This window comes from Oncorhynchus kisutch, linkage group LG2, assembly GCF_002021735.2.
Source record: "Oncorhynchus kisutch isolate 150728-3 linkage group LG2, Okis_V2, whole genome shotgun sequence".
NCBI classification, from domain to species: domain Eukaryota; kingdom Metazoa; phylum Chordata; class Actinopteri; order Salmoniformes; family Salmonidae; genus Oncorhynchus; species Oncorhynchus kisutch.
This window is the reverse complement of record NC_034175.2, coordinates 49,039,541-49,053,936: the sequence shown is the minus strand read 5'-3', so window position 1 is coordinate 49,053,936 and position 14,396 is coordinate 49,039,541. Positions and strand designations below refer to the sequence as shown.

The following is a 14,396-nucleotide window of genomic DNA, read 5'->3' as shown; positions in this document are numbered from 1 at the left end:
CTCTCTCTCTCTCTCTTTCTTCTCTATCTCTCTCTCTGTCTCTCTCTCTCTCTCTCTCTCTCTCTCTCTGTCTCTCTGTCTCTCTCTCTCTCTCTCTCTCTCTCTCTCTCTCTCTCTCTCTCTCTCTCTCTCTCTCTCTCTGTCTCTCTGTCTCTCTGTTCTCTGTCTCTCTGTCTCTGTCTCTGTCTCTCTGTCTCTCCTCTCTCTCTCTCTCTCTGTCTCTCTGTCTCTCTCTCTCTCTCTCTCTCTCTCTGTCTCTCTGTCTCTCTGTCTCTCTCTCTCAAGTAAATGTTTTATTCTATTACATAACCATCTCACTTTTTTGAATGTGAGTGCCATCAGCAGCCTGGCTGGGGCTATAGGGGGAGCAGGGGAGAGTGGCTTGTGAGAATGGCCTATTCACAGTCGTCATTTGGTAATGGGCATCACAGGACTGGCCTGTGACTGAGTTATTCAGCAGAGACTGGAGCAGAGCCTGTGCTAACTGCTAGCTGCCAGGGAGGAGAGGAGAGCCCGTCTGTAGACTAGAGTGCTGCTATGCACATGATGAAGACAGAGAATGAGGGAGCGCTGCTACTGGGACTGGGGCTGTCCAAGGGGACATTACAGTAAGTACTCAAAGTACTTTGCATTCTATTGGAGTAATTCATCTCGTCTCTCCTTCCAACATCAATACTGTTCAATGTGAGAGATCGTTTGTTTCAACATACACGTGTGCATGTGATGGATCGTGCGAGAGCCACGTTGTCATATCTTCTCTACTGGGTCAGTGACGTGTGTGCTTGTGTGTGTATGTAATGGATGTGGTACTTACCTGTCGCAGTGGGTACACTTGAAGGGCTTGGCCCCGGTGTGTTTGCGGTAGTGCCTCGTCAGCTCGTCGCTCCGGGCGAAACGCCACTCACAGCCCTCCCAGGAGCACTTGTACGGTTTCTCACCTGACAAGACAGACAGACAGAGGTGGGGGGGGGGGGGGGGGGGGGGATGATTACTTTTGCAGTTACATTGACTTTCTGTTTTTGTGGTAGCAATAGTGGATACCATTAAGTTGCTCTTATACAACACCTGTGTAGTTATACTGTAATGGAACACAATTGTGCAGTTGTCTAAATGACATGTAGGCTACTGATAAGTAAATGGGTGTTGTCTGTATGATTGACACACCTGAGTGTGCTACATCATCACCTGTGTGAGATGAGATTCTCCCAACTCATTTGCTGCTGTTACCCAGTGTGCGATCCTACTAACTAGTTAATGTACCTGTGTTACCCAACCCAGTACTACACACCAAGGGTTTTGCATCAACCAATCATAGACTCCCAGAGCTCGCTAAACAAATTCTTTCAGAGATGCCGTGTTAATTCATAATCCTAAAACTAAAATCACCCGGAAAAATTAAACAGTTTTCTCCCCTCCCCTCCCCGCCCACGCCGCTCCTCTTCCCCCTTGGACCCCCTGTGGAGAGATCTGAAATTCAAATGAAGTTTTTCTCCAGTTGAACAGATGGGAGAGGGAGATATCTATTGTTCACAAGCTGTAGTTGTATCTCCCTGATAGAAAGGCCCTCCGGCAGGGGGTTCTTTTACTTTTTGGGTTGCGGGGGGGTGGGTGCCCGTACCCTGAGGACCAGGTTGTGTTCGGATGGGCCTGGACCTGGCTGGTGGAAGGTGGGAGGGGGCTGAATCTGGGGAGGGTTTTGGGGTGGGTAGAGGGGGAACCACCCGCCCCGGTGCTGCCGAGCGCTGCTGCTCTGGTTGATTCAGATCTGGGAGTGGTAACGATAATTAGGGTCTTAATGGGAAGTAATACCGTACTTCCAGTCAGCCAGCTGCGACCGTCTTCCCATATCACCGTGTCCACCAATCTTCCTAACTAGACTAAAGTACCATTAGAGTGAAATCTAAGCGTATCAAACAGTACACCAGCAGTACGTCCAAATCACAGGCGACAGTGGAAGACAGAGGGTGCAGAGGGTGAGGATAACGGACGGTACCCGTAGGGTCAGAGAGGCTGTGCGTGGAGGGGTGAATGATGGGGATGGTACTCCACAGGACTTGTTGATTCAAGTAATTTATTCTGCTACAAAAAACCTGCTACAAGAAGTGTTGATTAGCAGAAGAATATCAGTGATTTCATTGGCAAAAGTATATTGGAGGTGACCCCAGCAGTAGACGGTAAAGGATGACGTGGTTTTGTTTGACATAATCTCAGAGCGATGTGGAATCTGCGGAGACCACGGTGATGCAACGGAAAGTAAAGGATGACGTGGCGGAGGAGGAGAGGACTGAGTGATGTGAGATGATGCAACGCACCTCCCCTCATCTCCTCGATTTCACCCCTTCATCCCCCCACTCCCCCCATCGTCCATGTTGTAAGATGAGAGGGAAGAGAAAAGGCAAATGGTCTGTGAATGATACCTCCAATCCCGGTTTATTTCACATGATCTTTTCTTATTCTGTTTCCTTTTTCTTATTTGATCCATTGTCTGTGGTGAGATTGTGGTAGTGTGACAGATTGCAGAAACACCTCAGGATCACTTGCTGTGCTTTTCTTTCCGTGTTTTGAATATTATTCAAATCAGCAGAGGGCATTTTGGGTACTGTATAATGACCCAGTACTGGCCTCTGTTAGAGAGAGAGTGTGCATCCAGAATGGCACCCTATTCCCTATATATTGTATACTTTTGATCAGAGCCCTATGCGTAGTGCACTATATAGGGAAAAGGGTGCTATTTCGGAGATAGCCAGGGAGAAGGCAACACCTCAGCACTGTATCAGCAAACACCACTTTACAGCCAGATTCCACTCAACACACTCCATATAACACTCGTCTACCTCTGGGGTGAACACATGAATGCAACACATTCTGAACATCTGTCTGCCTTTGCCCCTTGATACACTCATAAACATTTTGCCAAAAGACCTGAGGCTTTTTATTTGCTCATTCTCCCCCACTGTGTAAAACCTGTAGCAGATGACATCCCCAGACAGTGTTGCCTTGTCATGAGAGCCTGTTAGGCAGGCAGACAGACAGGCAGGGATGAAGGCAGGCAGGCAGACAGGGAGGCAGGCAGGGAGGCAGACAGTCAGGCAGGGATGGAGGCAGGCTGGCTTCAAGGACCACTCAGTCATTTTGGAGTCTTGAGGCCACAGGTGCAAGACAGCAAACATTTCACACCCCTTCCTCAGTAATTGGCCAAAGCTCCCCCTCCTCTCCACTACCATCAGCTCCTCCTCTTTGCATTAACCCCCCCCCCCTCCCTATACCTCCCTCCCCCTCTCCAGACTTGACAGAATGAAGCAGGGTCGGCTTGGACCCACCATCACGGCAACTACGCCAGCCAATTATAACTTGCCGAGGCGAGGATGCATGATGGAGTCGCCTAGCAACCGGCCGAGAGAGAGAGAGAGTTTGTGTGAGAGAGACAGAAAGAGAGCGAGTAAGACAGAGAGAGAGAGAGAGAGTTTGTGTGAGAGAGACAGAAAGAGAGAGAGAGTAAGAAAGAGAGAGAGAGAGAGAGAGAGAGAGAGAGAATTTGTGTGAGAGAGACAGAAAGAGAGAGAGTAAAACAGAGAGAGAGAGAGTTTGTGTGAGAGAGACAGAAAGAGAGCGAGTAAGACAGAAAGAGAGAGATGCGTGCAGCCGCCTGAATCCGCCAGTCATGGACACTCAGCGCCACCAGCCAATTATGGCTCTGCTCTGGATGAGTGTAATACAGTTGCCAGGCAACCCAAACCCCAAAAAAGGGAGCAGGTTGAGGTGGGTGGTAGCTTTTTTGGGGGGTGGGGGAGAGTGTATTTGGGGGTTGGGTGGTGTTAGGGGCAGGGGTAGTTGGAATGGGCAGCACTGTGTTAAAACAGGCTGAGACTGATACCAGGAGCTGCAAATAATCAGCCATTTACAAACTCTCCTCTCGCCTGTTCTGATATGGTCTCCTAGCAACGCACCCCCCCCCCCCCCCCCATCTCATCACCCACCTCTCCCTCCCATCAGCATCACAGGTGCCTGTGTGCTGCAGTTAATTACATTTCCTTAGCCAACTGGAGATAGAGTGTAGAGCCTATTATGATCTCTCAGCTGAAGTTACAGCAGACAGACAAACAGACTGACTCAGACAATTATGGCCCATTTCACATTTCCTAGAGTTCCATCCATGCAGCAGCTCCCGTCTCCCTAAAACAAAGAATCCATTCCCAACACCAGAGGAGTGAAGATAGGAAAATAGTGGGTGGGTTTCTGTTCTGACTGCTCACATTCTAGAACAATGTTCAACCTATAGAATTAGAATCACTAGAATGAACATTCGTTTTAGTCATTCTAATTCTATAGTTATTCTAGTCATTCTAATTCTATAGTTATTCTAGTCATTCTAATTCTATGGTTATTAAACCTCAGTGAAAGGCTGTGTATTTCCTTACCAACTGTTATTGATGGGGCCATCCAGGAGCATGTCATCCTCATGAAGCAAGGGCCCCCCTTAAATCCTGCACTAATCTTAATCTCCCTCCCTGTGTGTCACTGATGTATGGACATAATAACCAAAACAGAAGGATTAGGCTAATTACTGTACTGTGCTGCTCTTGTCTTGTAATGAACATATCGGGGCTGGGGCTACACAGCAGCATGCTGCAGCATGTCTTAAGGGTGTTGTTTTCTCTTCTACCCTTCTCTTTTTCCCCCCTTTCCCTCCTCTCAATTTTTGGGGTGTGGGAGAAGGAGGGGGCGAATGAATGGCTTGCATCAGCTCGCTGGTGATTAGCATCGCTAGCGCTCTAGTGGCAGCGGTGAAACCTGCCGAGTCAACAGCAGGCCTCAGGAAAGGATTAGCGTCGCTAACACTGATGCTAACGCTACGGCTAGCGCTAACCTGATGCCAACACTCCTCTCTCTCTCTCTCTCTCTCTCTCTCTCTCTCTCTCTCTCCGAGGTTCACTGGGAGGCCAGTGGTGGTGAGATACTCCAGGCTGCAGTAGACATGGCTGAATTAGCCATTTAGACCTGTCAGTCTATCAATCCATTGGCAATTACCGTACCACTCCCACCGCTAGCAGCTTGTGGACGGAGAGACTGGACTGCTTTCAGTAAGAGACTCAGAGTCACTGAGGTGAATGAGAGAGAGAGAGAGAGAGAGAGAGGCTGCACTGCATAGCTAAGACCTATGTATTTTCAGCCCGTTGTGGAAGGATCTCACAGGGGGATATAGAGCGATAGATCAAGACTGCTTCTGTGTTCTACTTCTCCACACTGGATTGCAATCTTTGCACTCACACATATCAAGCTGAGCACTTATACTGAAACAGAAGATGTGTTCAGGCAGAGTTGAAACCTAAACCTATATTCTCCCAGGGTCTTGTGTTAGGTGCATGGTGCACCTGTATAATTGTAGATGCATGGTCCTTGGTCAGGTTAGACAGTGTGTTTTCAGGCAGTGTGTTTAGTGCATGACCTGGCCTTATTGGCTGTGTAACCTTGTAATCTCCACCCGGGCCACCTCTCAGAGCATGAGAGTTCCTCTCTAGGTTTCTTCCTAGGTTCCAGCCTTTCTAGGGAGTTTTTACTAGCCACCGCGTTTCTACATCTGCATTGCTTGCTCTTTGGGGTTTTAGGCTGGGTTTCTGTCTAAGCACTTTGTGACAACTGCTGATGTAAAAAGGGCTTTAGAAATACAGTTGATTGATTGCATGGTGCATGATGCATGGCCCATAGTTATGGTCAGGCCTAGGTTCTGTCTCACCTGTGTGTGTCCTCTGGTGGGCCTTCAGGTGGGAACTCTTGGTGTAAACCTTCCTGCAGCCGTTGAACTGACAGCGATGGACCCTCTTCTTGTTCTCTGGGATATCTCCCCCCAGCGACCCAGCCCCCTGCTCGCTGTCACTGTGCCCCCCCCTGCTGGGCGGCGAGGGTAGAGTGGAGTGTGTGGCCACCAGCTTGGCCGCATTCAGACCAACCTTCTTGGCCACCAGTTTGAGAGTGAGCGTGCCGTCGGCCGTGGCGGTGAGCGTCTGCATGGGCTTGACCAGGTGGCGGCCCAGCTCAGGCGAGGAGGGTGGTGTGAGGGAGGTGACGGCACTCAGCTGAGCAGCGTTGACCCCGTTGACCCCCTCCTTGGTGGTCTTCGCTCCAGACTCTTTTCCGGAGGCCTTGGTGTTGTGGGGCTGTGAGGCCTGTAGCACCTTGGGAAGGGAGACGAGGAGGGGAGGGGGGCTGGGCTGGTCGGGGAGGCTGGGGAGGAGGGGGTCCAGGGGGTCCATCAGGTCCTCATCACTGTCAGCACCCTGCATGAAGGTGGGCGTCAGGAGACAGTCGAGCTCCTCGTCAAACAGCTCTGATAGACGCTTGGGTTCTGTCTGCAGGTACCGCTCCAACTCCAGACACGTCTGTAAGGGTGAGAGAGACACGGTCAGAAACAGGAACAGTAGAGGAGAGAACACTCATCCCTAATCTACACATATTATTCAGAGACGCTTGGGCTCTGTCTGCAGGTACCGCTCCAACTCCAGACACTCAGTCAGAGACAGGGACACTCATCTCTAATCAATACATACTGTTTCAGACCTCATACAAAAGTACCGATTTGATTAGCCTCACATGAAACAACTGATCATATCAACCATATACACTCTTAGAAAAAAGGGTTCCAAAATGGTTCCCAAAAGGATAACCCTTTTTGGTTCTAGATTAGCATCCTTTTTTTCTAAGAGTGTATGATAACCAGTCAGTGATTCAGCAGAAATCAAACACTCTGACACAGCCACACACTCTATATCATAAAAGACTAGATTTATATCCAGCTCTGCTAATCTAACCACCATCACACATCATCATAATCTGAGCATCCTATCATCCCCTCTACCCAGTATGGTCCAGTGGTCTAGCCTCTCCAGTGTTGACCATGTCACCGGCTCCGAGCTGAGCCCAGAGAGGGGGATTATTCTCTGAATGAACTGTGCTGGCCTTACTCTTTCCCTCCACTCACCTTTACAAGGGAGAGAAATTAACCAGCCATGGAATTTTTATCATGAGAAAGAGGAAGGGCGGGAAGGGAGGGGGATACATGCAGAGAGAGAGGGAGAGAGAGAGGGAGAGATATAGGGATACATGCAGAGAGAGAGGGAGAGAGAGAGGGAGAGATATAGGGATATGTGCAGAGAGAGAGGGAGAGAGAGAGGGAGGGAGAGATATAGGGATATGTGCAGAGAGAGAGGGAGAGAGAGAGGGAGAGATATAGGGATACATGCAGAGAGAGAGGGAGAGAGAGAAGGAGAGATATAGGGATATGTGCAGAGAGAGAGGGAGAGAGAGAGGGAGAGATATAGGGATACATGCAGAGAGAGAGGGAGAGAGAGAGGGAGAGATATAGGGATATGTGTAGAGAGAGAGGGAGAGAGAGAGGGAGGGAGAGATATAGGGATATGTGCAGAGAGAGGGAGAGATATAGGGATATGTGCAGAGAGAGAGGGAGAGATATAGGGATATGTGCAGAGAGAGAGGGAGAGATATAGGGATATGTGCAGAGAGAGAGGGAGAGAGAGAGGGAGAGATATAGGGATATGTGCAGAGAGAGAGGGAGAGAGAGAGGGAGAGATATAGGGATATGTGCAGAGAGAGAGGGACAGATATAGGGATATGTACAGAGAGAGGGAGAGATATAGGGATATGTACAGAGAGAGGGAGAGATATAGGGATATGTGCAGAGAGAGAGGGAGAGATATAGGGATATGTGCAGAGAGAGAGGGAGAGAGAGGGAGAGATATTTTGACATGTGCAGAGAGAGGGAGAGAGAGAGGGAGAGATATTTTGACATGTGCAGTGAGAGGGAGAGAGAGAGGGAGAGATATAGGGATATGTGCAGAGAGAGGGAGAGATATAGGGATATGTGCAGAGAGAGAGGGAGAGAGAGAGGGAGAGATATAGGGATATGTGCAGAGAGAGGGAGAGATATAGGGATACATGCAGAGAGAGAGGAGAGCTATAGGGACACATACAGAGAGAGAGGGAGAGAGAGAGGGAGAGATATAGGGATACATGTGGAGAGAGAGGGAGAGAGAGAGAGGGAGAGATATAGGGATATGTGCAGAGAGAGAGGGAGAGAGAGAGGGAGAGATATAGGGATATGTGCAGAGAGAGAGGGAGAGAGAGAGGGAGAGATATAGGGATATGTGCAGAGAGAGGGAGAGAGAGAGAGAGGGAGAGAGAGAGAGAGGGAGAGAGAGAGGGAGAGATATAGGGATACATGCAGTGAGAGAGGGAGAGAGAGAGGGAGAGATATAGGGATATGTGCAGAGAGAGGGAGAGATATAGGGATACATGCAGGGAGAGAGGGAGAGGGAGAGGGAGATATATAGGGATACATGCAGAGAGAGAGGGAGAGAGAGAGGGAGAGATATAGGGATATGTGCAGAGAGAGGGAGAGATATAGGGATATGTGCAGAGAGAGGGAGAGATATAGGGATACAGGTATGTGCAGAGAGGACACAGTATACCAAACACTCAGCAGAAAGGTTGTTCTATTTAGGCTGTTCCCTCACCTCTCTCTTAAACCATACCCTACCAGAAAATCTCATCTTTAAAACACACACACACAATCACTCTCTCTATCTCTCTTGTGTTTCTTTTCTGCTAGGGCTTCATTAGAATGAGCAATGCCTTGCCATGAGGGGAAGAAAGAGAGAGAGAGAGAGAGAGAGAGAGAGAGAGAGAGAGAGAGAGAGAGAGAGAGAGAGAGAGAGAGAGAAGAGCACGGCTCACTAACTGTGCTGAGTGCACATTCTTCATACTGGTTCTACAATACTGTTGTGCAGTCACAGTGGTCAGTTTAGATATTAGATTGTTCCGTTTGGCATGTCACAGCTAAAACACTTGGGCAGAGGGAGAGGGGAGCAGAGCACCGGAATGGAGTCAAACCTTCCAGCACTTTAATCCGTGTCATCAGTGCAAATTATAGCTGCCTTACCTATTATCTTAACTACAGAAACACTGTGACACGATGTATCTAAAGGCATGCAGCACTTGTAGGCTGCTCTGTTCCCCTGTGTTTATAGTCAGGCCCCCCCCCCCACCACCGTGACATATTTTTGTTGGGCATCTGATAAGCTTTGCTTTGCTAGTTTTACTTCTGTTTTAGAAGAATGTCTTCTTTTTTCATTTGCGTATGAGCATATATCAAAGAGATTTCCTCGGGGATGTGAATGTTTCAAACTCATTTAGTCTGATAAGCATTGTGTAGATATAGTGCGACGACGCACTAAATAAGTCCTTTGTTAACACTGCCTAACAGTTGTGCTAAGACAAGGCTTTGGGCCATTCCCTTGACCAGCTCCTTGCTATGATTTGTGAACACTTTGATTCTTTCTTGGTAATTCTAGTGTAATACAATCTGCAGTCAAGCACGGCCAAGGAGGGCCATTGTATTTATTGTATTTTAATTGGATCAATCATCACTAATGCATGGTAAAAGCAACACTGCAGGTAGGCCTAGCCATGGCCCTGCTTGCCAAATGACCATTGAGTCCGTTGGAATAGCTCTTTAAACATTGTGCTGCCTTCTGAGTACATATTATCCTCAACTGTGACTAGGCCCACAGTATGGTCAGTGGCACACACCTCAGGGGCTGGACAGGGGGAGGTGATATCACACGCCAGTAGGCGTGTCCAGTAGGAGAATACACTACCTATTACATTTCATGTATGACCTTTACGTTTTTTTCACATGCGATAGGAAAGGTAACACACACACACATTCTGACACATATGCACACACACATATGCACACATATACACACATATACACACATATACACACACACACGCACGCACGCACACACACACACACACACACACACACACACACACACACACACACACACACACACACACACACACACACACACACACACACACACACACACACACACACACACACACACACACACACACACACACACACACCCTGCAGGGGGATAGATCAGTGCAGTGTGGGAGCATGCTGGCTCATTGCTTTGGCAGCTCGTGTGAGTAGAGGGGGCTCAGTCACCTCCATTCCCCAGTTCCGTCCCACAACATATGGATAAAGGTCATATCATACTGTACTGCTGCTCAAAGGACATTAAACCCTGCATTGCCACGTACTAAACCAGGCTGAGCATTCATAGCACTATACACTCCTTAAAAAAGTGTACCAAAAGGGTTCAAATCAAATCGAATCAAATGTATTTGTCACATACACATGGTTAGCAGATGTTAATGCGAGTGTAGCGAAATGCTTGTGCTTCTAGTTCCGACAATGTAGTAATAACCAATGAGTAATCTAACCTAACAATTCCAAAACTACTACTACTGCGGCTGTCCCAGATATAACCTTTTTTGGTTCCAGATATGACCATTTTGGGTTCCCTGCAGAACCCTCTGTGGAAAGGGTTCTACATGGAACCCAAAATTGTTCTACTTGGAACCAAAAGGGTTCTACCTGGAATCAAAATGGTTCATCAAAGGGTTCTCCTATGGGAACAGCTGAATACCCCTTTTAGGTTCTAGATAGCACCTTTTTTTTCTTAAGAGTGTAAAAATATATAGATCTAATATAATAAGATTCATATGGAAGTGGATCAATCATTATAAGACTGTTTATTGGGAGAATAAAGTGGGTGGTTAGGTATAGGCTATATTGTTGTAGAAATTGCTGAGAAGTATGCTAACTGTCTCTTTAGACTTCCAGTCATTGCTCTAACGCTAGTTAGCAATGGCTCCAGAAACTACCTTCAAACTGCACACAGACACATCCTGCACGGAGAGGCTTAATTGCCAAAATGTCACACTATCCCTTTTAACAGTGACAATGTTATGTTAAGTAGGTGTGCCATGTTTTACAAGGCTCCATTAGTCACATACAGTATTCTCCGAAAACACCAGTCAGAGGAAATACAATGACCAGAGGTTGTGTGTGTGTGAGTAATCACCCCCTAAAAGATTAAGCTACCACCTAAAGCATATACAATACGATATAATACAGTACACATAGAACAACAATATAGTTGGAGGTTTTATCTGGTCACACTGACATGGGGATGAATTGTTGTTAATAGTTAAATACACTACAGGAGAATAAGTGGTGGGAAAAGTACCCAATTGTCATACTTGAGTAAAAGTACACATACCTTAATAGAAAAGTGAGTCACCCAGTAAAATACTACTTGAGTAAAAGTATTTGGTTTTAAATATACTTAAGTATCAAAAGTAAATGTAATTGCTAAAATGTACTTAAGTATCAAAAGTAAAAGTATAAATGATTTAAATTCCTTATATTAAGCAAAGCAGCTGGACACATTTCCTAGTTTTTTATTTTTTCACGGATAGCCAGGGGCACGCTTCAATTAGGACATAATTTACAAACGAAGCATGTGTTTAGTGAGTCCACCAGATAAGAGGCAGATGGGATGACCAGGGATGTTCTCTTGATAAGTGTGTGAATTAGACAATTTTCCTGTCCTGCTAAGCATTCAAAATGTAACTAGCACTTTTGAGTGTTAGGGAAAATGTATGGAGTAAAAAGTACATCATTCTCTTTAGGAATGTGGTGGAGTAAGAGTAAAAGTTGTCAAAAATATAACTAGTAAAGTAAAGTACAGATACTACAAAAAACGACTTAATAAGTAGTACTTGAAAGTATTTTTTACTTAAGTACTTTACACCACTGGAGAATAGCAGCGTGGGGACTACATTTTTCCTGTTAACATTCGTTTTATATGAAGCGCCTGTTAAAAGTCTATTGAATGTGGGTCTATGTTTTCTCCCCTCTCACACTGTGACTGGGCCATAGCTCCCACAGCTACAGTAAAGACAGTTCTCCCTCTGTGAGCCTGGACTCCACCAGAGAGAGAGCCTTGATGCTAGGCTTAGATTTGTAAGCCGCTTTGGATAAAAGCATCTGCTAAATGGCATATATTATTGTGCGTGTGCGTGTGTGCGTGCCACAATGTATGTGTGTCACAGTGTGTGTATCAAACTGTGTGTGTGTCCATCAATAATAGATGCTGAGCCGAAGGGGTTCACACCCAGCTAAGAGCCTCTGTCTGTCAGACAAAGAGACCAGAGAGGACCACAGCCATCGCTACATCTACAGCTAACTGTTATTACACCATCCAGCTGGACTCCAACTAGACACAAAGGGGAAATTATCAGCAGTCTGACCCAAATCGCACCCTATTCCCTTTATAATGCGTTCATTGGAAGACTATCCATAGGGCTCTGGTCAAAAGTAGCTCAGTATATAGGGAATAGGGTGCCATTTGGGACGCAACCCCAGCAATATCCGACTTGGTTACTCTCAATGTCTTGGCACCAGTGGCGTAACTTGTGGGCCCCCTGCCTTGTGGGGGCTGAGGGGGTGTGTGAGCTACACCAGCGCTTGGCACCCTGCTCGGGCATTATAAAGTCAGCACATCATCTAAACTAATGGCTTCATATGATCTCATTCCTGCATCTAGGAAAGTGTGTATTTATGTTCTCTCTCCCCTCCATTTTGGGGTTCAAATCTCTCTCATACAAATAGGTTTTAATTAAAGCTTTGGCTTTCATCTGATGCTGTTTGAAGCTCTATCTATTGATGCTAAACTGATCTCTCTCCTCCGCTTTTCTCTCTCTCTATTCTCTCTCTCTCTCTATTCTCTGCTCTCCTCTCTCTCTTCTCTCCTCCGCTTTTCTCTCTCTCTATTCTCTGCTCTCCTCTCTCTCTCTTCTCTCCTCCGCTTTTCTCTCTCTATTCTCTCTCTCTATTCTCTGCTCTCCTCTCTCTCTCTCTTCTCTCGCTCTCTTTTCTCTCTTTCTTCTCTGGCTCTCCCCTCTCCCTCTCTCCCCTCTCTCTCTTCTCTCTCTCCCTACACAGCATGCGTTGATGAGTAATTAGCCACTCAAACGACCCAGCGAAGAGATACTCTTTATTCAGCTAATTTGCTGATGGGTAGCCTGTGTGTGTGTGTGTGTGTTTTCATCTGTGTATGTATAAGAGAGAGAGAGTGTGTGTGCAGAGACTGGTAGCCTACGTGCCAAGAGTTTTGATTTCACTGCAGAAAACCTCCTCATTGTGCCTTGAGGGGCTATGCTGTATAACTTAGAGAGAGGTGCCATCTCAGAGAATACAGTTTGTCCCCTCAACCCCCTTCTTCTATTTGGCCTGTACTGTGTCATACAGCCCTCAGTGCAACTGGCTGTTCTCAATGAGCCGGAATGGAGTCTGTCCGTAACGGGCCATCTCCCCTCCCCTCTGGTGTTCATAACAATAACCCAGGGTGCTGTAACTTCGCCACAGCTATTATCCACCCCCTCCCAACACACACACACACACACACACACACACACACACACACACACACACGCTCCGAACATCATAACCATTCCTCTGTAAAATTGGGACTGCACAATTGATTCATTGCTGTTTATTTTGTCGGGAGCGTTAGGGAAAGCGTTAGGAGGGGTTTGAGTGTTTCTGTGGGAGCCTGCGGTACCTGCTGCACCATTAGCTCTGTAACGACACCACAATTACTGAGGCTGAGGCAGCCCTGCCTGTCAGGGGAGAGGAGCGCTATCAGGGCGGGAGGATGGGAGGAGTGACAGATGCTTGCCATCAACACAGGAGACGTTTCAAATCTCTATCGCTTTACCTTCTCCCATCCTCTATTCCACAAAATGATCTAACCTCATCAGAGACCTCTGTCCATCTTTACTAAGACAGAGGGAGATATATAAAGAGGGAGAGGGAGAAATGGGACAGGGAAAGGGTGGATAGAGAGAGATGGAGGGAGGGAGAGAGTGAGAAAAGAGGGTGGAAGGATAGAGAAAGACACAGAGAAAGGGTAGAGGGAGGGAAAGCGCTTTACTCTGCCAGTAAGAGGTAGATGCTATCTGTCCCAATGACATTTAGAGCATCATTGTAGCAGCATAACATCCCAGTCATCTGGTCTGGAGCCCACACCGTCTCTGAAAGGATTTCATGGATTTGTTACCCTCCCTCCCCTCTCCTTCTCTAGCAGGAGATTGGTTTACTATGGAGCGCCTGTGTGTGTGAGTGTGAGTAGGAGTGGGAGTGTGGCTTGTCTTGGCCCTGCCTGACGACCAGCGGTATGGCTCTTGCCTGCTGTTTGATGATGTGTGTGAGATGTGATGTGTGTGAGATGTGATGTATGTGTGTCTGTGATGCTGGGGAGAGTGACAGTGGAGGGGTCATCAAATCAAATCAAATTTTATTTGTCACATTCGCCAATTACAAAAGGTGTTGACCATACAGGGAAATGCTTACTTACAGGCTCTAACCAACAATGCAGTTCATGAAATACAGTTAAGAAAATATTTACTAAATAAACGAAAGTAAAAGATAAAATAAAAAGACAATCAAATAACAATAA

The 14,396-nt window shown here is 46.9% G+C and overlaps 1 protein-coding gene across 1 annotated transcript in view; it reads right to left on the bottom strand.

Moving 5' to 3' along the window:
* Positions 1 to 14,396, bottom strand: part of LOC109904369 (Krueppel-like factor 7) — a 73,032-nt gene that overhangs the window by 13,084 nt on the left and 45,552 nt on the right. The window contains exons 2-3 of the mRNA XM_031796390.1: positions 5,735 to 6,377; positions 815 to 938 (exon numbers count right to left, since the gene is read on the bottom strand). Of these exons, the coding sequence (XP_031652250.1) occupies positions 815 to 938; positions 5,735 to 6,377 (767 nt within the window). The remainder of the gene's footprint in view (positions 1 to 814; positions 939 to 5,734; positions 6,378 to 14,396) is intronic.